Genomic DNA, 27531 nt, shown 5'->3' on the forward strand with positions numbered 1-27531 from the left:
GCGGGCCGTCCTTTAATTGGACAGAATAGGGAGGGTGAGACGCCTTCGGTCGCTTGTCAATCATCGCGTTCTGGTCTCAGATTGGTAAAGCTGGAGGCTGTCTGCCCTGTGATTGGAAAGAGGGGACGGAATTCCTGATTCTGATTGGACAGCGGAGCTCGAGGGTCCCGCCCCTTTAGGTCACCTTATTTGTTGTTGCTGCAGCCCCCGGAAGAACTGCTGTTTCATTGGCTTCAGAGTCCGTCAGTTAACATAAGATCCACCCTATCATGACGTTTTTCCATTTTATTGGTCTGTTACCACCATGCTGTCCCAGTTGTCATTGGCCAAATTTTGCGCCCGTCCGGCCACTTCTGAGCTCTCATTGGTGAATCGAATTGTGGGCCCGGCGATGCGTTTTCCGGAGCGGCAATTGGGCGAGACGGCTGCCAGGGGCGGGTCCGCTCGCCAGGTGCCCGGCACGGATTGGCGCGGCCGCCGCTTAACCCCGCCCACCAGCGGCAGGTTTGGTTGAGAGCAGCTGTTTGTGTGTTCGACACTTTAGGGGCCGAGACGGGGGGAGCCGGAGCCGGAGCCGCCTCAGGTACCGGGGAGCGGGGGCGGGGCGCGGCGCGGCGCGGCCGGGGCCCTGGGTGGGGGCCTAGGGGGCGGGGAGAAGAGTTGGGAGGGGCCGGACCCCGGAGGGGGGGGGGGCCCTCGGGTGGTTGGGGGCTGGGCGCGGGGGGGGGGGGAACTGGTGTTTGTGGGGGGGCAGGGGGCGGAGCCTGGGGGCAGGGGGCGGAGCCCGGGGTTGGGCTGGGGGTGGCTGCCCTGGGGGGAGGGGCTGGGCAGGCTGGAAGGAAGGGGGGAGACGTGGGTCTCTCTGGGGGTAGCGAAGGACTCGGGGGGCCCAGGGTAGTGGGATGGAGGGGGCTCGGCAGCTGGTAGGGCTGCCCCATTGCGGGGAGGGGAGATCAGGGTGTGTCTTCCTGTAGGATGGCAAAGGGGCTGTGTATCTCCCCCCCCCACCCCGTGCCCCTGCCCCAGGGTTTGGGGTTCTTAAGGTCCCAGCAAGAACCTGCTGTGCCCCCACCCCAGCTGTGCTCTGTCTGCCTAGGTGAGGGTACAGAGACTCCTTTCTGTTTCCCCTGTCCCGCTCTGCTCTGCACACCGCTCTGCTCGAGGCCTGAATGCACCTGTCCCCAGTGCTGGGGCCTGAGTTCATTCTTGGTCCTCACACCTGCCCATGTTACTAATGTGCCTTTTCCATAGTGAGGGACGATACAGCACAGATGCTCGCCCCTCTTCCTCCTCCTCCTGGTCAGCCCACCAAACACACCAGCAGCTTATAGCCCTTAACAGTAGGGACACCTGGGGATGGAAAACTCCACCTCATTGCGTTTCTGTTCTTGTGAGCAGACCTGTGCACGCGGAACCATAAGTGTATAATTAACATCTCGGGCTGGTCTGTCGACTCAGCCTCCAGCGTGTTCCTGGCTGGGCACTGCTGGTGGTTCCACTAATCCTTGTTGGTAGCTCCTGGATAGTATGAAGACGGGAATATTAGAAATTCATGGATAGAATCCCACAGCCCTGAGGGGCTTCTAATCTTTGTCTTCCAATTTAACTCCATTAAAAATGCATTGGAACAGGAGATCTTCCCAGAGGGACAAAGTGGAAAAGTGATAAATATTTCTTTTATTGGAGAGAGCAAAAAGGGACTCTGCCTTCTAAATTGGGGCAGCTGGGAAGATGGGATAACCTGGTGTACCATCAATTATCAGGTTTGTCTCACGGGTCGTTCCTACTAGGGGCTGATTGCCAGACTCTACCTGGGAATATGGGTTAGTCTCTCAGCTGGAATCCTATGGCTGTCTCCAAACATAAGTAGAGGCTACAGTGATGGGCATGTTAGAATGCAATATGTGCTGGAATGTTTATTTTCAGAGCACTAGTGCCTCAAGGGCTCTTGGTATTTAGGTTAGTTCTTTCCCCTTCTGGGATGGCCCCAGTGCTGTCAGCTCGTGTTAAATTTTCTATGTTGAATCGGATACTTTATTATTTGCATGTCAATTAAGGAAAGGAGGAAGTGAATCATGGAAGTTCAGAGATTGGGGAGGCCTTGTAGATCATCCAGTCCCCGCTATATTAGTGTGTAATTGCTACCGACAGTCTTGTCTCCTGTATCCGGTCTAGTTTTAAAGATTCCTGCAGTAATGGTGCTTTCACCAGTTCTCTCTGGAGATATGTCTACACTGCAATGTCGGTCCAGGGCTAGTAGAACTCAAATTAGCAGACCCTGGGATTGTTAACCTAAGGTTTGAGCGTCTACATGCATTTTAAACTCCAGGTTAGGAACTGTAGAACGCTGGGACTCCAGTGTCTACATTTCATCTTGCAGGCCCATGTTCAACCACCTGTATCTCAGACTTCCTAGCACCCTCCCAAAGTGTAGCTGCTCTAGCCCTTTGTTTGTGGTGCAGTGTGGGAAAACTTGACTGTCCGGAGGACAAAGAAAGTCAGCCTGTGGGATTGTGGAATACTTCTGGTGGACTCCCATGGTACATCTACATTTTGATAAAATATCCATGGCATGAGAGGATGGTCTCAGCTCCAGCCTGAATGTCTACACTGCAGTTTTTAGCCCTGGAGCCTGAGTCAGCTGACCTGGGCTTTGAGGCACAGTGCTGTGGGTTTTAGTATCCGTGTAGACATACCCTCAGAGCACAAGTCCAGTGGGGCGGGGCTGCATCTACACTGCAAAGCAATAGGGCTTGAACCCTGGGTCTGGACTTGACTCAGCCTTGGACCCTCCGCCCCTGTGGGATCCTGGGACCCTGGGTTAGCACCATTTGTGTGTAGACAGAAGGGGGGTTAGGCTTGAGCCTGAGTTCAAATCCTGGTCTTAAATTGCAGTGTGGGCTTACCCTGAGAACTATTTCATCCTTTAGCAGATCTCTGCTTTTGGGAAGCTTTTCCTGACATTCGGGCTGAGCTTGCCTCCCCTTAATCTTGTCCCATTACTCCTTGCCATTGGCCCAACCATTTTCATTCTCCTTGCTTACAGAGTAGTAAAGCAGTGATGTGAACAACTTCCTCTAAGCGTGATGGAGGGGAGGAAGCAGATCTCCTGCTCTCACAATGGTTAAGCGGGTTCACTCCTCCCAGTGCTGAAATCCTTAAGGGTCGCAGCTGTGCTATACTCTCTCGAACCCTACCCTGAATTTTCCCCTAGTCTTCAACTCAATCTCAGAAATATTTTCTATGTTCTTTAAGTGGCTTCACATATGCAACGCTTTCCTCCCTGCTTATTAATGTTTGATGACTGGCCTAGTACCCATATGAATTTTTCTAACTTCTTGTGGAGGGAAAGGAAGAGACGCTGCATTGTTAATAGCTAGAGCAAGGGACTGGGAGCTTGGACTCCTGGCTGCCACTGCCAGCTTTGCCACAGCTTCACTGTGTGAGTGGGGAAATGGAGGGTACATAGAGGGGAAGTGACTTTTAACCTCCTTTGGGTGTCAGGATCTATTAAACATTGCCAAGTGACTGCTGATCACCTCCCCATGCTCGCCTAGAACGTGGCTGTGTTGTTATTAGCCCTTTGGCCTGGCCACTAACATTGCTAGTGTAGCAAGGAGAGCTAACTCTCAAGTCACTCCTTTTATTTAAATCATGGTGTCTGGAGAGCTAATGCTTGCCCTGGGTGCAAAGTTTTATTAAGTCTTCCAAAAATCTAGTTGATCCTTTCCCAGATCACTACATCGCCCAATGCCTGCTGAAAACAAGCTTTAATTTAACAGAGTTGCTATATTGTGCTGGTTAATTCCATCCATGTATCGCTGCCTTCCACTGGATGAAATCAAAACTGCTCACCTGTGTTAGGTAGGCCTTGTATTGCTAAGGGAGATCCTACTTTTTCCCCCCTCAACTGAAATGGACGTGTGTTTTGGAGCAGGAGAGGCTGGGTCCTGTCTCTGTGGCTCCTCAAGTTCTGTGTGAGTGTCGCATTAATTTGCGGACAACAGGGCATTCCTGGGTGACTGCAGTTGTTGTACAGGATATGCCTAATCTGTCTAGTAGAAAGAAGACTGGTGGCCCTTGATCCACCGGATATCAATATTGTGAGTCAATGAGCATTACCTCTTTAATGGTCAGTGGTGTGGAGTGACTTTACATGTAAATACCCTGGAGACAGAGGTGCTAATTATCCCAGCGGTGACTCTTAAAGCTTTGTTTGGTGACTGTAATTGGAACCGAGCTGGGTAGAGGTGGCCGGACTGCAGCGTAGTTCAGGATCCAGGATACTATTGAGGAAAGAACCAGAGGCAGGAATGTACGCATTTTAATGGCAGCTATGACACAGGACTCTTAGTTTCAAATCCCCATGTAGACAAGACCCTCCATCACCTGTTGCAAGTGGCTTTTGGGCTTAGTTCTCAACAGTAAACTGGAGGGGAGGATACATGCACATTGTGTAAAGAGTTGTCACTTTGGATGGGCTATCACCAGCAGGAGAGTGAATTTGTGTGGGGGGGTGGAGGGTGAGAAAACCTGGATTTGTGCTGGAAATGGCCCACCTGATGATCACTTTAGATAAGCTATTACCAGCAGGACAGTGGGGTGGGAGGAGGTATTGTTTCATATTCTCTGTGTATATATAAAGTCTGCTGCAGTTTCCACGATATGCATCTGATGAAGTGAGCTGTAGCTCACGAAAGCTCATGCTCTAATAAATTGGTTAGTCTCTAAGGTGCCACAAGTACTCCTTTTCTTTTTGTCTCTTTCCTGTGGATGCTGAGGATAAACTAGTGTGTAATGCACTTTGAAGACTAGAAAGGCTGTGTAGGTAAATGTCTCTTGTCTGAACAGTGGGTATGCCTGGGCCCCTGTTGAGAAGTCTCATACCTGGATGGGGAAAATGGTGGATCCATTGCAACCTTATTAATAAACGGAACAAGCTCCCAGCGAGCTGTATCAGGCTGTGCTCCTGTTATTTTGTATCTGACGGTGCATCACCAGGGCTCTTCAGGAACATAGAATATCAGGGTTGGAAGGGACCTGAGGAGGTCATCTAGTCCAACCCCCTGCTCAAAGCAACTAAATCATCCCAGCCAGGGCTTTGTCAAGCCGGGCCTTAAAAACCTCAAAGGAAGGAGATTCTGCCACGTCCCTAGGGAACCCAGTCCAGTGCTCAAAGAGTCTCAAAACATCTCAGAGTCCAGAGCAGTGGCTCCCTTGTAATATGCTCTCATCTTCTCATTCCTGTGAGGAACCTGATCCTGCAGCCCTTGCCCCGGCAGAATGGCCCACTGAAGGGAATGGGGTTCCACACTACTTGGGTGTGCACCGGGGTCGGATCTGTAACTCCTGCATTTCAGGCTTTCAAATACTGGGTGGTCAGGGTAGGATCCAGTTCGTTGCATCCTCTTCGCTGTCTGGCTAGGTAATAAAGCGGGGTGGGGAGAGAGGGCTGATGGCAGATTTAACCCATGCGTGTGGTTTTGATGGCAGTGGCTTATGTTGTATGTGATTAAGACATAGGAAAAGTAACATTGGCAACAGGAAAGCAGTTAACCCAGACAGGCTGTTGCAACTCCAACTCCTGGGGGTATCTCCTGAACAGGCCCTTCCCTGAAACAAAGTTCTGCTATTAACACTCTTAATGACTGAATTGCAATGGATCGCATTCATCCCTGCCGCAACCCCACTGAAGTCAGTGCAGTGAAACTGGGGGTGATCTGATCCAAGGGTGGATATCTAGCTAGCTCCCTATGCCACGTATTTGTCCTTTCAGTGCCGGTAGTAGGGGGCAGGGAATCGGTAAGGAATGGGCTGTGTGGATCTCTTTCCCAGTTCTTTCACCCTGAACTTGCTCAGTGCATCAGAGCCAGTTGTTGAGCCCTGCTCCGCTTCTCAGGGTAATGAAATGGTCAGCCAAACTGACTCCTGAATCTCTAATGTTGGCAATGGAGATGTCCAAGTCGGCTGCCAAGCTGAAGCTTGTCAGCTGACTGCTGTTAAAACACCTTTATTGTAACTTGTGCAAGCTAAGGGTTGTGATGTGTATGTCACTGATGCAGAGTAAAATGGGGCTCCAAGGGGGTCCTCAATTTCTGGTCTAGCTGTTGGATGCTTTCTGGAAATGTTTTGCTTTGGTAAGTAACTTTCTGGACGGTAATTGTGGTTCCAACAGATGTTTAATATTAATGCAGATATAAAATTACTCTGAAAATGTGCAAAGGATGCTACGGCAGGTTACACGGATTTACTGAAAGATCTGAAGAGCTAATGGACTGAGGGCTTTGACCTGTTAGGGGTCGGATACCTCATTCTAGTTATTTCAGGTAGTCAATGAAAGAGAGCCAAATTTGGACAGTAGCCTTTTAAAGAAAGGTATCTATATAATCTATAGCAGTGGTTCTCAGCCAGGGGTCTGGGGCCCCCTGGGGGTGTGTGACCAGGTTTCAGGGGGTCTGCCAAGCATGACTGGCATTTGGCTTTCCGGCCTGGGCCCTAGTGAGTCTAAGTCCTGCCATGTGGGACTGCACCCTGGGGCCCCGAACCACACCAGCTTCAGCCCCAGTCCTGGGTGAAACCTGAGCAACATAGCTCTGCCGTGCCTCTCCTGGTGTGGGGCTCCAGACAATTCTCCTCCTGACTTTTATATGCAGAAAACCAGATGTGGTGGCACAGCTGGGCCAGGGAGGTTTTTATAGCATGGGGGGGATTTGAGAACCCCTGATCTGTAGAAGCCCCCTTGCTTCAGAGGAGGGCTTTTCCGATTTAATTTCTTTGAGTTAAATTCATTCTTGATATTGGTGGAAGCTTCTGTTGGGATGGAGCTCTCTGTTTAGCGAATATGAGTGGACGGCTGGATCAACTACTCTGATCGCGTTCGGGGTGAGTTCCCGGAGCTTTCTTGGGATTGTAGTAATGTGTGTTACAGCGGTGGCTAGGGACCATCCAAGAACAGGACCTCACAGTTGGGCACAGAGTAGACAGTCCCTGCTCCGAAGAGCTGAGTCTAAAGGGTGGCTGCAGCACTTGTATTCAGTGTCCCATCTCCATGCCAATCGCTGGTCACCAGTAGTACAACAGGATTTGACTTTTCTGGGATCCTCGATGAGCTGTGTTGGTTTGTCTGCTCTCGTGGCGTGTTTACGCACGAGTGTGCACACCTCACTTTCAAACACCATGAAGAAGCTTGGTCTGGTCGTGGGAGGGAAACCCAAGTAACAGAAGAAGCTCTTAGGAGGTGCGAAGTAGCATGCAGGTTGAATGTTCTTATGCCTGACACACGGCTCTGCCAGAGTCGCTTTATGGCCGTGGCAAGTGACTTCATGTCTGTGCTTTCCCTTCCCCCTCTCTGAAATGGGGGTGCTACTCCCTGGGGTATGGGAAGGCTTAATTCAGCTAGGTTCGTAAAGTGCTTTGAGATCCTTGGCTTGGAAGGTCCTGTCTGAGTGCAGAGAATTGTTGAGAGATGACCATTTTATCTGGTACCAATTTACTAGGCACTTAGGTGACCTGAGCTGCAGTGAGGAGGAGGGTGTCAGCATCTTTATGCTGTAGAAGAATCTGAAAAGTGTCTTTGTTACTTTCCTGTCCAACCCCCCTGGAAGCCTGTGGTGACTTAGGGAACAAATGAAATGAGCACATCACCAGGAAGCGGAAGCTGCAGCAGTTGCGGAGAAGAGATTTGTCAGAATGGTTACAGCATCTTCTCACCTGCTCCCCAATACCAAACACCTGCTCGGGGGAGAGAACACCTTTGTTCAGACTGAACAATTAAGGTGTGAGAGCTCAGACCTCCAGAGGGAAGGCCAGACAAGGTTCCTGATTTCTGCGGAAGCCTTCAAAGGCAAAGCTGTTTTAAAAAACCCAAACAAACCACCCTTTGCAGGTCACCTTTAAGGGTCTGTGGTGACTGGCTTTGCAATGAGGTGGTGCTGTTGTCAAATCCTGGCTGTTGCTCTGAAATGTCCTTCGTGTTTAGCCTCTTGTGACTTGCTGAAGCCAGCATACAAAGTGTTGTAACTATCCAGTGATTGGCAGGTTGAGAGAGAGGGTGGGGTGACCAGCAATTCACCCTCTGGGACAAGCAATGGGAATGTCTTCAGTTGGAGAAGCCCAGTATTCTTATTTTTCCAAGGGCCGGACTTCCGAAAGAGATCAGCTCGCGATGGGAGGCGCTGAGGACTTTCAACTCTGGCCCTAATTGTAGTTGCTTAACCCTCATATTGCTCCCTCTGTATCTCACTCTCCCCATCTGTGTCTGGCCTAATTTGAAGCTGTGCCCCGGTGCCGCAAAGCAGAGAGTGGCTTCTAAGCATCGGAACACTCTGGCTTGTGCCAGCTTCCCCAGAATCACGCAGGACTCTCCCCAGGAAACTCTCATAGGATGCTGACGAGGTCATTGCTTAATCATTCCTCTCTCACATATTTAACAAAACAAGGTCCTCGAAGCGGAAGGAAGCGTTTCCCTGTCTTTAGCCAGCTCAGCTCCAGGAAAGCTGAACGTGCAGTACTTGGGTTGCTACCAGACAGCTTTGGCCATTATGGGCTTTGAAACCTTTTCCCGTTGTCCTTGGATTCTTGCTTTTTGAACAATAAAATGGTGACTGTCCCTCTTCCTTGGTGGGACTGGGAAGTATTGGGCTGCCCAGCGTTCAATTTGTACAAATCACAGCGGTTACAGTGAGCATTTCCTGCCAGGTTTTGGCCTTTAGTCTGCTTGTCTCAAAGCAGATGGGGAACGGGAAATGGCCAGGCTTTTCCTGGCTGCTCGCTGATAAGTCTTCAGATGACCCTTGTTTTCTTGTATACTTGGCCCTGTTAATGCTAACAAATCTTTGCTGCAGGGTCTGCCCTATAACACACCAGTCTTGGATCCGATCTCTCACCTCAAGACCTGGAAGCCCTTCCTTTAGGGTTTGAACTCAGAAGGAAAGGCCTGAGACACTGAAAAATGGCTAGTGATTTTTGGGTGTCTAATTTTAAGAGGCCTCAAGGGGACCTGAGCGCACAGCCTCTGATTCAGGTCTCTTGAAGGTGTCTCAGATTTGATAGCCACAATCAGGACTTCTGGAAAAATCTTGGCCCAGTTGCCTGCATTTGAGAAACCTGTCTGCCCTTAGCTCCAAGGTCACCAGTGCTGGCTATGGAATCCAGAAATGGGCTTCGGAGAGTAAGTAGGCAAACCAACCAACACGTGCTTTGCTAAATTCCCCCGACTCATCGCTGGGGGTGAGAATCCACTGGAATAAAGGGCTAAGCTGTGCCTCACAATTTAATCGGTTAAATGGTGAAATAAACAGACTCTGAAGTTTAATGCCATTTTCTTTCATTGCTCCCGATACCTTTTTGGCAGTTACTAACGTCCTAACGCAGATGTAGAGCTATTTGAATTAACACAGGTCAGCATCCGTTGTTTTCTAAGGGGATTCTAATAAAGAAGCATCGCTAGCATGCATGTGTTTTGAGGTCTTAAAATGCATTTCGCATCAGATCGAAGGAACCCTTTCTCACAGTCTCCTAGTGCATTGCACAAAGGATTGAGCTGAAGGCCTGGTCTAAGCTGCCGGGGTGCGGGGGATTGATCTAAGATACGTCTACTTCAGCTACGCTATTCTCGTAGCTGAAGTCGACGTATCTTAGATAGACTTAGAATCACTTATTTCGCTTCCTTACGGCGCGGGATCGGCGGCCGCCCCTCCCCGTCGACTCCGCTTCCGCCTCTTGCTGTGGTGGTGTTCCGGAGTCGATGGCAGAGCGATCGGGGATCAATTTATCACGTCTACACTAGACATGATAAATCGATCCCTGATAGATTGATCACTATCCGGGGGGTAGTGTAGACGTGGCTGAAGTCCTGAGAGACCTTAGGGACATATTTCAGAGTCGCAGCTGTGTTAGTCTGTATTCACAAAAAGAAAAGGAGGACTTGTGGCACCTAGTCTCTAAGGTGCCACAAGTCCTCCTTTTCTTCGTAGGGACATAAACGCTCAGCCACTGGCAGACCCGAGGTGTTGGCTACCCACAAACTGGAACCAAAACAAGAGTCTGTAGTTCACACCTCTGCGATGCAGATGTCTGGGTGCTTATTTCAGATTGTGTCCTATTTCAATTAAAATCTATTCCAGTTATATCCCTACCTGGTTAACCCCCCTCCACCCACCACTTGAAATAGGACCCTCTGTTGTTGACTGTACACATACCACTTTTGCCAAACTAGTGCACACCTTTTGGATGCTTCAGGTTTCAGAGTGGCTTATTTAGATCTTGTTTAAACCTGTTCCTAGTTGACTTCACGTCAACTGCAGTCAATTGTTCACACAGCCTCTGGCACTGGTCTAACTAAACGGGGTTAGACTGGTTTAAGTTAAACCAGCACAGCTCTGGGTGTAGTCAGCCTTCTGTCTCACCACGTCTTCTTCTTGAGAACTCCCAGCAGTATGGTCTTTTCACCCATTGCCTGGGCTGGGGGAGAACTTCTTTTGGCCATGGGTAGTGGCTATGTGAAACTGACCAGGATTGCATCAATTTCACTCTGCAGCAAGAGCTGGTAACTGAGCTTTTTCACAGGGAAGGCTTTAAAATTTGGCGGGGTGGTTAACTGGGCAGGGAGCGTGGTCTACCCATAGCCCTGGTGCGATGGCAGTGTGCCTGCACTGTGCGTGTGAGTGGGGATCTCAAAATACGTGAACAAAAATTGACTCCACTGTCCCTCACTTAGGAATTTCCCTTCAGAACGGCAGCGATGAGATAGGTCAGTCCCTCCGTCCTGCCCCCAGAGAGCCGGGGCAGGGAGGGGAGACGAGCAGATGTGGAATTTCAGGCCATTTGCAGTAAACAGAACAGATGCATTCAGGCTGCAAATGGGGCCTGAGCTTGTTGCTGCATAACAGAGTTCTTGAATCCTCCTGCCCCTTCCTAGAACAGGTCAGAGGCTCTGCCCTGGCCCTTGGTACCACATGGTGCAATGCGCGTTCCTATCCAGGAGCTGTTTGCTACTTCTCCAGGAATGCAAGTGAGACATCTGCTAGGATTGCTGACTCACTCACTCAGTTGTAAGGATCCGGCTTTTTCTTTCCCTCCTTGGCCCGATTTCTGCTTGTCAGCTTGCTCCTTTTTTAAAGCTTACCTGCCAGTGAGGCTCGGGCATCTCTCTACCTTAATGTATGGGAGAATCGGAGCTCTTGGCAGGAAAGGGAGCGTGTCCTAGTAGGTGCAGTAGGCAAGTCGGACTCCCGGGTTCTATTCCTTGCTCACCCTGGTGTGTGGTATGCAAGGCGGTTACTGATCCATAAATCCAACGGAGTTAACGTCTGAGACCAAAAAACTCGGAGCCCTTCAAACTCTGTAGTGTTGTATCTGTACCATGTGCTAATTCGTCTCTCCCTCTTGTGTTTCAGGAGAGTTGAGCCTCTAGGATACTGTTCCTTGGCTCAGAACCAAGCCAAGAACTGGTCAGTGGCACGAAGGTTCTCCGATCCGCTGGGGCGCAGGCTGTGACCGGAATCCAGGCCATGACCAGCAGAGGAGCTGCCAGGCCGAATGGTCAGTCCCAAGCTAGTAAAATCTGTCAGTTTAAGCTAGTGCTGCTGGGCGAGTCCGCGGTGGGGAAGTCCAGTCTGGTGCTGCGCTTCGTCAAGGGTCAGTTCCACGAATACCAGGAGAGCACCATCGGGGGTAAGTGCCGTGCGAGAGCATGGGGGTGTGTATCGAGGGGGTAGATGCAGACTTCCCCACAATCCTCTGGAGCTCCTGGCTTCCCTCGCTCCCCACCTGATTAGGGCCCAGCTGCCCTTGGTTGGCCATTGCAGACCCTGCCTTATCACTGTGAGCAGCCCAAGGCCTGTCATGCCTTCAGAGGGGCCCAAGTGAGTAGCAGGGCGAGGCACAGTGGTAGTTGGCGTAATGAATCCATGCTCCTTCCAGAACTACCTGCAGCCTCACTGTATGTACAAGGATGTAGCTGTGACTTGCTGACGCACCTGAAAGAATCCCATAGTGCGTGTGAAGATGGTACAGCCAATTTTCAGACCACGGCTGAGACAAGATAGCACAATGCACCTTGGATTAATAGGTGGCATGTCTGTGTAATGGGCAGTGAGCCAGTGTTGTCCAATGGCTAGAGAACTGAAGCAGGAGTTGAGACTTGAGTTCTGTTCGTTTGCATGCGTCACTACCCTCTCTGTAAAGTGGGGACCACCCTGACCCACCTTTCATTGCGAGCTTGGAGACTTGCAGTAGGGGAGGGCTGAGGAAGTGCTGAGTGATCACGGGGTGAATCCCCCTGGAGACATGTTCCTGACTCCTTCAGGGCCCAGCGGTGGTCTGACACCTGGGTTGCTCGCCACCTGCGTGCTCAGTCTTGGCTCCTGTAGAGCCTTTTTAATGTATTTTTTGCCTTCTCTCAGCCTGTCTTCCCCCCTAGCTTGGGGGGACCGATAGTGCGCTCACGTGGCCAGACAAATCCATAGACATCAGTTAGCGTGTGGAACTGGGAGCCAGGACTCCTGGGCTCTGCTGTGGGCAAACACCACCCCATTGTGTCTGTTTCTCTACCTTTGCAAGGGGGACTTAAGGGTCAGTTAGGTTTGACAGTCACGTGCAAACCCTTTTTACTGAGGGGGAGGGGGGCGCTGCATGTCACCAATACTCTGGCCCCAAGAGCTGCGGGGAATGGAACCAGGCTCCTGAAGGCTTATGTCTTTGAAAGGCGCTGGGGCTCCCAACTTAACACCAAAGGGTGCTGTGCTCCTCTGAAAACCAAGCCCCTTTTAACATGATTGCTAGTCCCTCTTGAAAATGTAGGTCACAGTATCCTGCTCTGGCTCGTGTTGCATCCCGTAGGACAGCATTGGGATGTGCCAACCTGCCTGGGCACAAACACTGTTCCTGTTTGTATCCCCCACGTATGACGGATCGGGAGACGCTAGTGTCTGTCAAACTCCTTAACGCAGCCACAAACCCCCAGCTCCTTCCTGAACACAGGACTGGTTCCTGATTGCAGATGCCATGTGAGCCGTCTTCAATCTCCGCATAAGCGTGCAGCTGGCGCACAGCAGCTGGGTTTCAGCAATAGGGGGTGAATGTTTATGTCAATGTCCAAACTTGAAATGATTAACCTGTTCCTGTGTGAACGATGCCTAGAGAGCAGCATGCTCCAAGGTCCTAGATTTGGAGTCAGGAGACCTGGCTTTGCCAATGACTTGCTGTGTCCCCTTGGGCGAGTCACTTCCCCTTCTGGGCTTTGCCTGTCAATCTACTTAGATTGACAGCTCTCCAGGATAGGGCCTCTCTTGCTGTACGCACAGAACCCAGCGCAACGGGCTGAGTGCTACTTGTACCACTGTCTCCTTTCCTCTCAACAGCGGCGTTTCTCACACAGTCCGTCTGCCTGGATGACACAACAGTCAAGTTTGAGATCTGGGACACAGCTGGCCAGGAGAGATATCACAGTCTGGCCCCAATGTATTACCGGGGGGCACAAGCTGCCATTGTGGTCTATGACATCACCAACCAGGTACATTTGGAGTTCTCCCTTAGCTTTCCTGGTGCCAGGGGGAATAGGGAGGCACGGAATTGTCCCAGTCTAGGAGGAAGGATGGTCTCAGGGTTAAGGCAAGGGGCTGGGAAACCTGGGTTCTGTTTCTAGCTTGGCTGCAGACTCGCCCAGAGTCTGGCAGGTCACTGACTTTACGCTGTCCTCTCTCACCTTTCTCTTCCAGGAAACGTTTGCCCGAGCGAAGACATGGGTGAAAGAGCTACAGCGGCAAGCCAGCCCCAGCATCGTCATAGCCTTAGCGGGCAACAAGGCTGACCTCGCCAACAAGCGCATGGTAGAATATGAAGTGAGTAGCTAGGGTTTGTGGACTTGGCTAAGGCTTCCCAGCCCCCCGAGTTTGAAAGCCTCTTGGCATCTAGCTGCAGCAGCCCGGGAGTCTCTGCTCTGGCCAGGGGCCGGCCAGCCGGCAGCTTTTGGGCCCGTTGGGCACATGCTGTCAGGTACGCCCAGTGGCAGTGAGAACCTGAGTGTGGTGGCTGCACTAGGAAGGGGAAATCTAATCCACACAGGAGCGGGGGGGTCTGCAGCAGCGTCGCTGCCCACAGTAAACAATCCTTGCCGTGTCAGCAGCCCCTCTGAGCGGCACGGGGCGTTCTCCACCCTGCCCTGCGAGGTGGATCACTGCTCCCGTCTCGCTGGCGGGAATCCATTCCCACTGCTCAAAGGGCAGCTGGCTAGGCCTGTCAGCACAGCCAAGCCCCTGCAAAGCGCTGAGCGGCATAGTCTCTGCAGCAGCCTCTCAAAGCCTCCGATAGAGCAGCGTTTGCTGCTTCCTGCCTCCAGTCCATTGTGGTTAACGGTCCATCTCTGGAGCTGCTGGCTTGGCTGCATAGCAGAGGACCTCGGCCTCTTCTGTAGAGGCGGGACTGTCAGTGCCGGTAAAAGGGCCTCGTTGGTGGGTCTGGCCACCACTCACCCTTCCCACGCCCTCCAGGCAGGAACCCCCCGGAACAGTGATACTTGTGTCTCTGTTACAGGAGGCACAAGCCTACGCTGATGACAACAGCCTGTTGTTCATGGAGACGTCTGCCAAGACAGCGATGAACGTTAACGATCTCTTCCTGGCAATCGGTAAGGTGTGGGTGCTGGACGGCATCCGCCCCAGGGCAGTAGACAGGCCGAAGGTGCCCCTGGCCTGCTGCAGATCCACCAGGCTTCTGTGTCGGGAGCTCTGCACCAGGTGGCTGCGGGAGGCAGTTCCCACCTGAGCTCTGTACAGATGCTGATTCATGCAGCCCATGTGGAGGGCTGGAGCCCCATGGGGAGCCCCCCTTCCTGTCCTGCTCCAGGACATAACATGGTTCCTGAGGGCGTTTCTGGGGGTGGGGTGGGGGAGCTTACTGCTGAATATTCAGTAAGGAAGCAAGCCGTGATTTGTTGTCAGGCTCTGGTGCGGGGTCAACGTGGAGGCTCCATGCTGAAGCAGCATTAGCCTTGGAAGACTCGGAGGGGACCAGGGATGAAGATCTCCCTTAGGGAAGTGCCAGGCTAGCCTTTGCAGTTACGGATTACGCTGCTGGGTCTTTGCCCTCGAACACCTTCCACATCCCTGCTTGGTCACGGAGCCGGCTGAAACCGTGGCTCCTTCTCACATCTCCAGGGCTGCCTCATTTCTGATTTTCTTAGCACCTTCGTCTTTAGTGCCTTCAAATCCACCTGGGCAAACAAAAGCCCTGGGAGCTGCCACTTGCGCAGAATCTGCATCGCCTGGGACGTTTCCAAATCTCCGCGTCCACGTAAAGGCCCTGGGAGCTCGGCTGGCTCCTTCTGGCCTGGGTGGAGCCTGTAATGGTCGGTTGTGCAGCAGGACCTGCACGTGAGCTTTGAGGGGAGCAGGAGCGACTCCAGCCAGCTCTCCTGGTGCTGGCTCGCTCTGGAGGGCCGTGGGGGACGCAGCAGGACAGGAGCTGGGTTCCCCCGAGAGCAGAGTGGTGGTGGCGGCAGCTGGGAGGTGGCTCTGAAATCCAGACTGGAGTCTCAGAAATGGGCCATCTGAGAACCGGCCCGGGCAGAAGGTGGTCAGCGGCGTTGTTGTGGCCCAAGGGGCTGGGAGGGGAGCGGTTGCTGTTACTGCTCCCCTCCGTTGGCCTCGCTCACTCTCCCCTCTCCCCCCCCTCCAGCCAAGAAGCTGCCAAAGAGCGAGCCCCAGAGCACGAGTGGCGTGGCGGGAAGGAGCCGAGGCGTGGACCTCCACGAGCAGAGCCAGCAGAACAAGAGCCAGTGTTGTAGCAACTGAAGGGTGGCTTTCGAGAGAGGCCGACGCGAGAGGAAGAGCTAAGATATAACCTCCATTCCCACCCCTGCCCACCACACTTCACCTCCCCTAACACAGCGCACCGACACCCGTCTGAACCGAATCCCTCCTGATGCCTCTAACTGCACTTTTTAATGCTTCAGAACCACCGCCAGACACCTGTCCCCCCCGCCCCCCCAGTGACAGTGGAACTAGATCGACCGGGGACTTGACTTCCAAAAACCAAACTCTTCGCTTTGTATTACAGGTGCAAATAGCTACCTAATTCTGATTGATTCCTCCCTCCCCCCCACCCCCTCTGTGTTCTCGGTCCTGTAACACCTGTCCTCTTCTGCCCATCCCCCCCCTTTATTTAATGCTGGGGGGAGGGGCCCAAAGGAGGTGGAAACTTAACCCTTGTAGGTTTATTTCATGAAGAATAAGTTGAATGGGGACCTACAGAAAACGCTATTTCTGAGGGTGTCTTGTGGGTTTTCTCTTTAATTTTTATCCGGTTTTTTTCATCTGTTTCAATGTTTGGGGGATGGGGGAAGCTGCAGTGTCCTTAATTTCTTCCTGGGTGGCCTTTCCGGCAAGGGAGTGGAAGTGGTGGGGGAACGGGGGGAAGTGAGGGGTGGAATCCTGTGCTCTAGAATCAGGCCTCCTGCTGGCTAGCATGGATCGCTGTGAAGCGAACACAGACAATGACTCTTCAGTGCTGCGAAGTCTCAGCAGCATGAATAGAATCATGAACTACGTTCCCGTAATCCCCCTGATCTTGGTAACGCCAGGCCAGTGCACCCAGCGTCAGCTGGTGGATGGATTCTACAGCTGTGTGGCAAATGGTATCATTAATACTGACTTGGGTGGGGGTGTAAAACCCCAAAGTTTCGGCTGCGCCCAGTATCTTGCAGTGATACGCCCCTCAAGAGCTCCTGGCCTCTCGGAGCCGTTGGTTTATTCTTCCCCCATCACCAGGCGCTCAAATTCTCTGGTTTGCACTTTAATCTCCAGTCTGTCCAGTTGAGCTTATTTTGTCTTGGGCCACATTCAGTTTAAGCTAGCTGGAGGGCTCCTGGGGGGGGTCACCGCACTGATTTCTGCTGCTCCCTCCGTGAAGAGGAACCCACCAAAGGTTTTATTCTCTGGGCTCCAGTCTGCTCCTGTGTTGTGTAAGCTGCAGAGCTCCACACTATGTGCAGGGAAACTGGGCTCGCTTTGTCTGTTACACTGCAGTCCCAAGTGACTAGCAAGGATCACTTCAGAATGGGGGGGGGGGTCATAAAATAGTCCCAGAGCAGGGGTGTCCCCTCTTTGTCTGTAGGAGGGGGTGGGGTGGTGAGCGTGCTGAGCAGCAAACCTAGGGAGCTCCAGGAGGGACATGGGGCTGGGAGTTGGTGTTAAAGAAGGTGAGGCCATGCAAAGGCAGAGGACCTGCCTTCCTGGTCCTGGGAATGGCAGCTGTGCTGTGTACTTCCCCTTCCCTGGGCCCCTGTCCAGCTCAGCATGTGTGGATCGGCTCCCTTGCCTTTCTAGCATAGGCTGGAACTTGGGTGAGGTGGGGAGGGCGGATGATGCAAGGAGAGTCGTCTCCTCCCTCTGGGACGCTGGCGAGGGCTCGGCCCCTCCCCATGGAAGGGGAACACACTGGTTACCTGGAGGTGCCTGCCAGGAGAACCTGCAGGGGGAAACTGACATCAAAGCACAGTCCAGTCTGCCTCCTCTCTGGGCGCTGAGGGAGAGGGGTGTCACTGCTCCCAGGGAGGGTCTTTCGCACCTCACACCCACGCCTGCCCCAGCTGGTTACGTCGGCAGGTCACAAGCACCCAGCCTGGCTGCACGCACTCCCTGTCTGTGTAATGTCACAAACTCCGCTCCACCGCTGAGGGCCCCTTGGAAATACAAGCTCTCATGTGCAAAGTAGCCGCATGTTTTATTTGGGCTGTAAATAGCGCTTGGTTCTGTTGGGCTGGATGGGAAGCCCCAGGGGTAGTCCTGGAACAGCTGATTCCCAGGGCATCAGAGCAGCACCCCCGTAGCTTTGTTAATGATAGAGCTGCTCGTAGCGGGAACCTCCTGTTACAGGGGTTGCCTGTTCAGACAGTCTTCCCTGGGGCTTAATGTACTGTAGCAGGTTCCAAACTGGACAGCAAAACGGTCCTGGTGCCCTGCCCAGATACAGGGGGAGACCAGGGCACGGAGTCTCTTGCCTCTGGCTCTGAGCTGCCCTGAGTTGCCCGTGGATATGTTGTGACCTGCCGAGGATCCTTGACGCACCGTTACTGCTGGCACTAGCTGGCGGCTTTCCTTCGGTGCTTTGGAGGCTGACAGGGCCACAGGCTTAACTTTACGTCTTGTGGGAGTCTCCCAGAGCAGGGACAAAGGGAATCTTGCATGTCCCCCTGCACCTGTTCTCTGGATGAACTGCCTCCGGTGCTGTCAGTCCTGGCCCCTTCTGCCGGCTCAGTCGTATGTTGAGAATCGGCCGGCCCCTCCGCACTGTTCCTGCACTGGCTGTCCCGGGGAGAGCCTGCGAGGGAGCTCGTGCCTTGCTCAAGGTTCCCAGGCTGAGATGAGGATGTTGCCCTGTGTGTTTATTGGGGGTGTGTGTGCGGGGGGTGGCTTTGAAGTGGGATCTCTCCAAGGGGGAGAGGTGATGCCCTCCCCCAGCACTAGCCAAACTGGAGCCCCAGCATCTTGCAGGAAGCAAGCTCCTGTCCTCCTCTCGTTTTGTATTGTCTAGTCAAGCAGAGTTGAAGCAGCGAAACAACTAGGCAGGGGAAGCACCAGGCCCAGCCCAGGACGGGTGGGAAATAGATTAGGAAGTGGCTGGGAGGCTGAGCTAGCCTTTACCATCACTCCTCGCTGAGCTGGGCTGTGCGCGGGGGGCCCTTTCTTGCGGCCAGGAGACCTTCGGGAGGCTGAAGCGTGGCATGGCCTCGTGGGTATTCGGTTCTTTTCTCCTCCAGTCCCTGCAGTGACATGACACGTAACTTCCCCCTGCCACTAACACAAGGGCGTTGTTGGAGATTTCAGGCTGCACTTCTAACGTACATGGGGGGCTTTGTCCTTGCTGGAAAGACTCTGCTTACCTGTCCGACAACCAGTGCTCTTCGTGCAGCATCCACCCTGCTGGCAAAGCTGGAACGCACAGAGCCTGTGTCCAGAGTCCTCTACATTCACCAGTGTCCATAACCCTCTTACAGGAGTGTGTGTTTTCTGGCTAAATCCCTGGACCAAATTGGGACACTGCAGCTTTTGAACCCCCCCCTAATCCCGCTTGCCTTTTTTTTTTTTTCTGATCAGTTGTTTTTGCTTTGAGAAAGCTCCTACATCGCATTTAAAATAACAATCATGGTAACAGAATTTAACGGCTGATTTACCAATGTATTTAATGTCAGAAAAAAATCCGTGTATTAAATGAAGCTGCTGTTTTATTGTGTCTGGAGCTAGCTGGGGGGGTATGGAGGGTTGGCTTCTCCATCCCGGAGAGAACCCGCTCTCCTCCTGGCTCCTGTGGGGTCAGATCAGGGGAGCAAAGGAATTGTTTCTGAACCCGCAGCCAGCCGGGCAGTAGACTTGTGAAAATCTACTGCCTGTCAGCCCCATCCACGGACCCCAGGGACCGAAGGGGGGGAACAGCTGAGATTTTAACTCACCTGTGCTGGGCCTCCCCTTCACGCCCGCAGGGTCTGTGCTCGTGACCAGCCATTGAGGCAAACTGGAATGATCCTGGGTACCCCGAAGGCAGTTCCCTTGCCTGTGCGCCCAGCTCCCCCAGCCCAGGCCGGGCTCTGATCCTGGGGTACTGAGCACAGCAGGGTGCAGATCCCCTACGGCTATTGCAGAGCTGCTCTCGCCCCCAGCCCTCTCTGGAGGAGGGTGCCTGGAGCACAAGGCTGTAGTTGGGGGCTTAGGCTTGTCCTTTGCCTGGCTGGTCAGCAGAGGGTGCAGTTGAGCAGCCTGTAAGCCAAAGCTCATGACTGGCAGGGCCTGGCCTGGCACCAGCTTAGGGGTGTCACCGGATTTATCAAGGTGCCTGTTGGAGGGGGTTGAGTGTCACATGCCCCCCCCCGCTCCCAAACAGGGCCAGCCTGAGCCCAGCTCCCCAGCACCCACCTGCACTTGCTTTGATGTGAATTCCTGGGCTGGGGCAGAATCCCACCATGCCCAGTGAGCACAGGTGGGTTGCCCCCCTCTGGGGGGTGATAGACAAGGGGTTTCAGTCAGGCCACCTGATACTCCCACTGAGGGAGTGTGACTGGCAGGAAACCACCTCTAGCCTGCAGCCAGGTCGGGCTACGGACGTGCTTCTCGGGAGCTGAGAGACGCAAGTTGAAGGCCCAAGTGGATGGGACTGGGTGTCTGTCTGTCTGGGCACCAGCTGCTTCAGGCTCCAGGTGGTCAAGTGGCCTGAGCAACCTCTTTCCTCGGCTCTAGCAGTCTCTGTTCCTAACGCCTCTTGTGACCAGGAGGAGCCAGGAGTGTGAATGCATGGCACAGCGGGGTTGCCTCTCTGCCCCCGCCTGCTAAGAGCTGGGCTGATGTCACCATCCACAGGTGCAGAGTTAAATCAACAAGTGACAGGAGGGGTCAGATTGGGTCCTAGGCGAGGGAGACTGTGATTTCTCTGCGGCTGGGGCAAGTCCAGGTCGGAAGCGGGGGGAAGTCCTGTGTGTCCATGGGCTGGCCTGAGGCTGGTTCAGCCCAGTTCCTACTGGGCGTGATTGGTACCAAGTGGCCTCCTGCCTGGCAGCCTTGGCACTGGCCTTAAGGGCTCGTGTCATAAATATACAGCTAAGGGTAGCATAAAATTCCTCCTTACCTGCAAGGGGTTCAGAAGCTCAAATAACCTGGTTGGCACCTGACCAAAGGAACCAATGCGGACAAAAGATACTTTCAAATCTGCATCAGAGGGGAGCCGTGTTAGCCCAGATCTGGAAAAGCAGCCAAGAGTCCTGTAAGAAGAACAGGAGGACTTGCGGCACCTTAGAGACTAACCCATTTATTTGAGCGTAAGCTTTCGTGAGCATCTGATGAAGTGAGCTTACGCTCAAATAAATGGGTTAGTCTCTAAGGCGCCACAAGTCCTCCTGTTCTCTTTACGGATACAGACTAACACGGCTGCTCCTCGGAGACATGAGTCCTGTGGCACCTTAGAGACGAACAGGCGTATTGGAGCATAAGCTTTGGTCGGCTGCATGGGGGCGAGGAGAGGCTTTGGTTTGGGTTCTGTGTTTCTGTGTGTGTTCGCTCCTGGGATTAAGCGGGACTGGACATCAGTCCATGTCCTCCAAACCCTTCTGAGCCAGTCTCTCCTATTACAGAAATTGTAAGTACAGCCAGGTAAGGGAGATTAGTTTATCTTTGATTTCACAGCTTGTGAATCTTCCCTTTGCTGGAGGGAGGCTTATCCCTGTTTTGTTGTAACTTTGAAGCTAAGGCTCGGGGGGGGGGAGGGGTTCCTCTGTGTTTTGTGCATCTTTTGTTACCCTGTAAAGTTCTCTTCCCACCTGACTTTACAGAGGGGATTTTTACCTTTTTTTTTTTTTTTAATTTTAAATAAAATTCTTCTTTTAAGAACGGATTGATTTTTTTTTCTCTTTTTTTTCTTTTCAGTGTCCAAAGATCCAGGGGTTTGGGTCTGTGTTCACTTTGTAACCAATTGGTTAGGATATTATTCTCCAGCCTCCCCAGGAAAGGGGGTGAAGGGGTTTGGGGGGATATTTTGGGGGAACAGGAACGCCAAGTGGGCCTTTCCCTGATTCTTTGTCTAAATCACTTGGTGGTGGCAGCGTACTGTTCAAGGGCAAGATGGAATTTGTGCCTTGGGAAACTTTTTCATCTAAGCGGGTAAAAATAAGCTTAGGGGGTCTTGCAGGCGGGTCCCCACATCTGTACCCCAGAGTGGGGAAGTAACCCTGACAGCTCGTCCTGGGCAGGGGCTGAGATGCACTGTGGGGCAAGCCCCTGGCACTACCTGAGGGCAGAGCGCCTCTTCCCTGTTCATCATGAACACACTTCTGCCTGGCTGGTTCTCCCGAGGCTGATGCCAGGAGGGAGGGGCTCAGCATGGGGAGGGGGCAGGGGGAGGTGCAATGGCTTTGTGCGAACTCCCACGCATGGTAATGAGCATAGGCCCCAGTCTGCCCCCTCAGAAGGGGCTGAGGCATGGTACACTTGGCATTTGACAAACTGGGCAAGGTGGCACCTTGCTGCTCTTCTCTTCCTGCGTGTGCCAGGGGCCGGGGAGTTTGGAGAACGGGGGAGGTGGGAAATAGAATCTGCTCCTTCCCAGCTCTCAGCCATGCTGGTCCACAGTGATAAATGTTCTCTGGCACTGTGGGCTGGCCAAGGCTGGGCCCTGCCTAGATCTTGGGCAGGGCGAGGGACCCGCAGAAGGCTAGTTCTGCTCAATGGCCTGTTGCTGGCCCTATGCAGCTACCTGCTTCCCCCCACTTCTCCATGGATTAAGACTTTCCTCTGGCTGAAGAAGCCATTCATAGGGAGGGGCTGAGCTGCCTGGGTGTGTGGGCCGGGGGGGAGGTTTCCCAGGGCATGAGCTGGCTGGTTGTAGGGTAGCTGCACCCCTCCACACACATACGGCTGGGTCTGAAAGGGGGAATTGCTGCCCCTTGCCAGCTGCCGAGTGGGTTCCTGGGTTTGAATTGGGCTGGCAGGGGTATGGCCCTGGGAGAGATGGCTGATGGAGTCTTGCACTGAAAGGTCATGGGTTCAAAGTCAGCTGCTGGGGGCACTTGCCAGAATTTGCTCCTGTTTCGTGTCCGAGTGGGTCTGTCTCTGGTTTCCAGGGGTTGTGTCTACGCAGCAAAATGTGTCCTTACAACTGGCACTAACAAGCACCCCTCCCCTCCCCACACCCTGCCTCTGCTAAGGCTGAAGAGGGCCACGGAGCTAGCTCCCTCCAATACCACCCCTCACCTCGGCTTGCTCTGGAGCGAATTCAGGATCGCAGGACGGAGTCTCACTTACTCTGGTTTTGCGCTTGGGGCTGGGGGACAAGGGTAGATTTTTGCCACCTTTGCACTTCTGGTCTGGAGCTGTACGGAGACTGGGCTGGTTCCCAGTGGAAATTAGAGCAGTCTCAGGGCTGCTCTAACGTACTGAGCTGGGCCATGCAGAACAGCTATAGGGTGGAGCCCTTCCTCCCTTGGTCTGCTGCTTAGCAGCCAGGGCTACTGTAGAGCCTTTCCACAAGCTGTATGCCTGTGACCGAACCCCCCCTCCCCCCTCCGGGGCAGGGCCTGTGAGTTTCTTGGGGCTGTTGGAGTGGTGTCCCAGGACCTTAGCCCAGGGCAAACTCCTGCATTCAATTCACAGCCAGGAGCAGCCCCCGGGGCTGGGAGCAGTGGGCGGATTAGGCTGTAGGTTAAGGTAAGTGGCTGTGTATTTCGTGGTGGAAAGATGGTACCCCCCTACTGTGGCCTCCGCTCCCTCCTGTAGCCAGGAGCCCCGGGCTGCTGCCAGGGGCGAGGAACCGCGTGTAATTTACGGTACTGCCCCAGCCCGGGCGGGGAGCCAGAGCTGCACCCTGGCCCTAGCGCGGCCAGGCCGGGCCTTACCCCGTGAATCGCTGGCGGCTGGGTTTTGCCCTGGTGCCCCAATGAGCTGTGGGGAGGGGGAGGGGTCCCAGGTGAGTTTGCAGGTGCCCTGACGAGCCCCCCCGCACCCCCAAATCCCACCCTCCCTCACTGCAGCCACGTCACCCCCGGGGTCAGGGCGGCTGGCGCCCGCCCTCGCCCCCTGCGTGGGAACCAGCAGGCACGTGCTGCTCCTGGGGCAGGCCCCGCCCCCCGCGGCTGCGCGCGGCCTCTGGCCCTTTAAATCGCCGCTGCCCCGCCCCAGGGGGCGGGGTTCGGCTCCACCCCTGACGTCACTCCCCGAGGACACGCCCGTCCCCGGCCTTAAAGGCGCAGGCTCAGGGCAGGGGGCTGGTTACGGAGCGCGGTGACGTTTCTTCCCCCGCGCGCCGTGGTCATAGGTGGGTGACGGGGGTGCGCTGGGGGCGCGTGGAGGGGTTGCCCTGGGGGCTGTGGGGTGCATGGAGGGTTGCCCTGGGGGCGGGGCGCTCTGTGGGGTGCATGGAGGGTTGCCCTGGGGGCGGGGCGCTCTGTGGGGTGCATGGAGGGTTGCAGTGGGGGGGGCCCTGTGGGGTGTATGGAGGGTTGCAGTGGGGGTTGCCTTGGGGGCAGTGGGGTGTATGGAGGGTTGCCCTGGGGGCAGGGTGCTCTGTGGGGTGCGAGGGGGGCTGCCTGGGGGCAGGGTGCTCTGTGGGGTGCATGGAGTGTTGCAGTGTGGGGTGCCCTGGGGGCTGTAGGGTGCATGGAGGATTGCAATGGGGGCAGGGCGCTCTGTGGGGTGCGAGGGGGGCTGCCTGGGGGCAGGGCGCTTTGTGGGGTGCGAGGGGGGCTGCCTGGGGGCAGGGTGCTCTGTGGGGTGCATGGAGTGTTGCAGTGTGGGGTGCCCTGGGGGCTGTAGGGTGCATGGAGGATTGCAATGGGGGCAGGGCGCTCTGTGGGGTGCGAGGGGGGCTGCCTGGGGGCAGGGTGCTCTGTGGGGTGCATGGAGTGTTGCAGTGTGGGGTGCCCTGGGGGCTGTAGGGTGCATGGAGGATTGCAATGGGGGCAGGGCGCTCTGTGGGGTGCGAGGGGGGCTGCCTGGGGGTAGGGTGCTCTGTGGGGTGCATGGAGTGTTGCAGTGTGGGGTGCCCTGGGGGCTGTAGGGTGCATGGAGGATTGCAATGGGGGCAGGGCGCTCTGTGGGGTGCGAGGGGGGCTGCCTGGGGGCAGGGTGCTCTGTGGGGTGCATAGGGGGCTGCCCTGGGGGGCAGGGCGCTCTGTGGGGGAGACTGGCTGGGGGCGGTGTTCTGGGACTCCATGGTGCTCTGCCTGTACATTGCTCCTTGCCTGGTGGGCGCTAAGGAGCATTTGGGGGCAGAGTCTGTACATTGTTCCCCTCTCCCACCTGTTCTGGGCTCCCCCTGGCAGGGTCTGGATAGGGATTTGGGCCATGTTGGGCCTCCCCTTCTTTCTCCATGTGCAGTGCCCAGTTGTATGGGGAGCCTGGTCCCCAAGTGTTTGGGGGGGCTGCAGGAGGTGGCAGAAACACCCCCCAGCTGGCTGATGGGGGCAGGTGTGTTTGTGGGGATGGTTCCGGGAGGGGGTGACTGTGTGTGGCCTGGGGCAGATGGAGTAAGAAGTTCTTTCTGGGTTGATCTGGTCCAAATTCCTCTGTGCTCCTGTTCCCTCCTTCCCCAGCCTGGCCCCCACGTCCTGGGAGCTGATTTGCATTTGGTGACTCTTTAGCGGTTATTTTCCCTGCGGGCCAAGCTTGCTCTGACTCTGGCCGACCCAAGCCCCTGGCTGCAGCCCAGTTTCTCTTTCATCCAGTTCGTAGATCCGATGCAAAGAAATCTCCGTCTCAGTGATTAGATCCCAATGGGCCGGGGCGGCTGCATCCAGGAGTTTAGGCAGGTTCCTAAGTCAGCTGAATCCCGTGGTGCCGGATGCCCAGAACTGGGTGTTGACTTGTCCACCTGCCTCATCCCCATCCCGACAAAGATCCCGTGCGTTCGCCCCCGGGAGCTGTTTGAACACGAGGTTAGGGGCTGGGGGGGGGGGGGTGGGTTTAAATCCGGACACGCAGTTGGTCTGGGCTGTGCTGTGGCCCCTACCCTGGGGGTTTAGAATAGAAGGAAGAGATACTGCTGGGTAATCCCTCCGGGAAAACGAGGCCTGAACGCTCCAGGGAAACACGGCCTGAGAGGCTGGCGCTGGCAGGACTGAAGCCAGGAACTCTGCCAAGCTGGAGCAGGGCTCGGCTGCCCATTCCAGCCGCTGGATCAATGTCCCGCCTTCCTGAATGGTGGTTCGGCTTTGCGGACAGCTTCTCCGGTGGGGGCGGGAGGATCGGCCAAGCCAGCCGCGTCCTGCCCCGATCCCTTTGCTGACTGATCTGGGAACTGTGGCTCGGACATGGCTCCTGGTGGCTGGTCTCCGGTTTGAGCTGGGACCCCCAGCAGAGGTGTGCTCATTGCTGTGGGATCTGGGATACCTGCCCTGGGAGGAGGAAGCTGCTGCGTGTGCCCCTCGTCCCCCCCCTCACCCCCCCAGGACTGTTCCTGCCTTGCTTGTTTGGGCATCTCAGGGGTTTGTGGGTTGCAGACGAGGTCATTTATCTCTTGTTCTTTCGCTCCCTGCACAGGTCTGGCAGAGATGCTGCTGCTCAGACCCATCATGAGAGGACCCTGGGGCCTCCAGAGAACACCTAGGTATGAGAGGCATTACAGCTCCCCTGCTGCTCCAGCCCTGGGCCCCCCAACACCGCTCTGCTGGTGAACCTCAATCCTGCCCTGCAGCCCCCTGCTAGCCCAGTTCCTTGCCTCCCACAGCTCTGCCGGTGCCCCTCACTCCCCAGCCCCCTGCTAGCCCAGCCCTGGGCTCCCCTGCAGCTCCGCTGGTGAACCTCAGTCCTGACCTGTGGCCCCTAGGATCACAAAGAAAAAAGCAGGGGAGGGAACTGGAGTGAACTTCCTTTGGGATTCTCTTTAGGGCAGCTGCTGCTTTGACACCTTGCCAGGATTTTGCAAAATCACCCAGGGGCTTTAATCTGATCTGGGATCTAATCTAATCTCTGCGGTCCCCCTGCAGACAGTTCTCAGCCCCAGGGGAGCCCGAGCCCGAGAGCAGGAGTGTTTCATCTGGTATGGCTCTATGGCTGGTAATTTTGTCAGACCTGTGGGGGAGGAACACTGGGTTAATGTTCCACCGGGTTCTGGACTGGGAAGGAGTCCATGGACCAGCTGCCGAAAGCAGCTCTCAAAGGAACAGCTCACACCAGAGGGAGCCCGGTGGCTGGAGGCTGAAATGCAGCCACCTCTGGGGTGGCAAGCGGCAGTTGCTTAACAGCCGCACAGCAATGGTGGCCTAGCAAAGGAGGGGAACAGGACTCCCGGGTCTGGCAGGTATTACTTTAGAGAGGCAGAATGTAATTAGCTGGGTTGGAAGTGGGCCAGAAACATGGGGAAGGGGGAGAGCACCCCTTGCTGAGCCCCACCTTGCTCAGCACAGCACCCCCTAGAGAGCACCCCCTGCTGCACAGCCAGTAGGTTTGGGATAGTTGGCAAGCAAGCAGGACTGGTGATGGGCTTGCACCCTGGGTGTCCTGTAGATCCCAGGGAGGTTGCTGAGGGATTTTTGCCCTCACTGAAGTCCTGGTTTCTCCCCCAGGTTGGCAGCTGTGGCCTGGAGGTCCCACCCCCAAGTCTGCACCCCCTCCCGCACTTACGGCACCTGGAGAGCTGGTGACGGCAGCCAGAGATGGAAGGTCATGGCCATGGGTGCTCTGCTGGGCCTGGGCGCCGGCCTGGCCTATGGAGATCACCGCAGACAGGTGAGAAAGGAGCTGGGACCAGCATCATGGGGTTGGTGGCTCCCCGGAGCCTCCGTGGAGTGGGAGGGGCCCGTGCTGGGGGGAGGCGCGGAAGCAGCAGGTGGGGAGGCAGTGGGTACTGGTGCTCAGCTCTCTGCCTCAGGGCACAAAGGTGGGGAAGGAGGCATGGTCTAGTGGTTAGAGTGGGAGGGCTGGGAACCAGGACTCCTGGGTTCTCTCCCCAGCTCTGGGAGGGGTGTGGGATCTAGTGGTTAGAGTTGGGAGCCAGAACTCCTGGGTTTTGTCTCTGACTCTGGGTGGGGCATGGGATCCAGTGGTTAGAGCTGGGAGC

The 27531-nt window shown here is 54.9% G+C and overlaps 2 protein-coding genes across 12 annotated transcripts in view; both read left to right on the forward strand.

Moving 5' to 3' along the window:
- Positions 1-495: 495 nt before the first annotated feature.
- On the forward strand, positions 496-19225 carry RAB5B (RAB5B, member RAS oncogene family). Of its 3 annotated transcripts, none has more exons than XM_073319434.2 (6): positions 496-583; positions 11397-11673; positions 13362-13513; positions 13719-13841; positions 14533-14626; positions 15676-19225. In XM_073319434.2, exons 2-6 carry the CDS (start codon positions 11511-11513, stop codon positions 15789-15791), a joined length of 648 nt encoding a protein of 215 aa, XP_073175535.1. In that variant the 5' UTR covers positions 496-583; positions 11397-11510; the 3' UTR covers positions 15792-19225. The 3 variants fall into 3 exon arrangements, with proteins under 3 accessions (XP_073175535.1, XP_073175537.1, XP_073175536.1); XM_073319436.2 differs by having other exon boundaries at positions 11397-11541; XM_073319435.2 differs by lacking the exon at positions 13719-13841.
- Positions 15971-27531, forward strand: part of IKZF4 (IKAROS family zinc finger 4) — a 74202-nt gene continuing 62641 nt past the window's right edge. Inside the window, exons 1-4 of one of the 9 annotated variants that reach the window (XM_073319413.2) lie at positions 15971-16056; positions 25199-25408; positions 26013-26079; positions 27038-27200. In XM_073319413.2, the coding sequence (XP_073175514.2) occupies positions 26024-26079; positions 27038-27200 (219 nt within the window). In that variant the 5' untranslated portion in view covers positions 15971-16056; positions 25199-25408; positions 26013-26023. The other 8 variants (XM_073319412.2, XM_073319416.2, XM_073319419.2 and 5 more) reach the window with 8 other exon arrangements.

Source organism: Lepidochelys kempii, chromosome 20 (genome assembly GCF_965140285.1).
Source record: "Lepidochelys kempii isolate rLepKem1 chromosome 20, rLepKem1.hap1, whole genome shotgun sequence".
Classification (NCBI taxonomy): Eukaryota; Metazoa; Chordata; order Testudines; family Cheloniidae; genus Lepidochelys; species Lepidochelys kempii.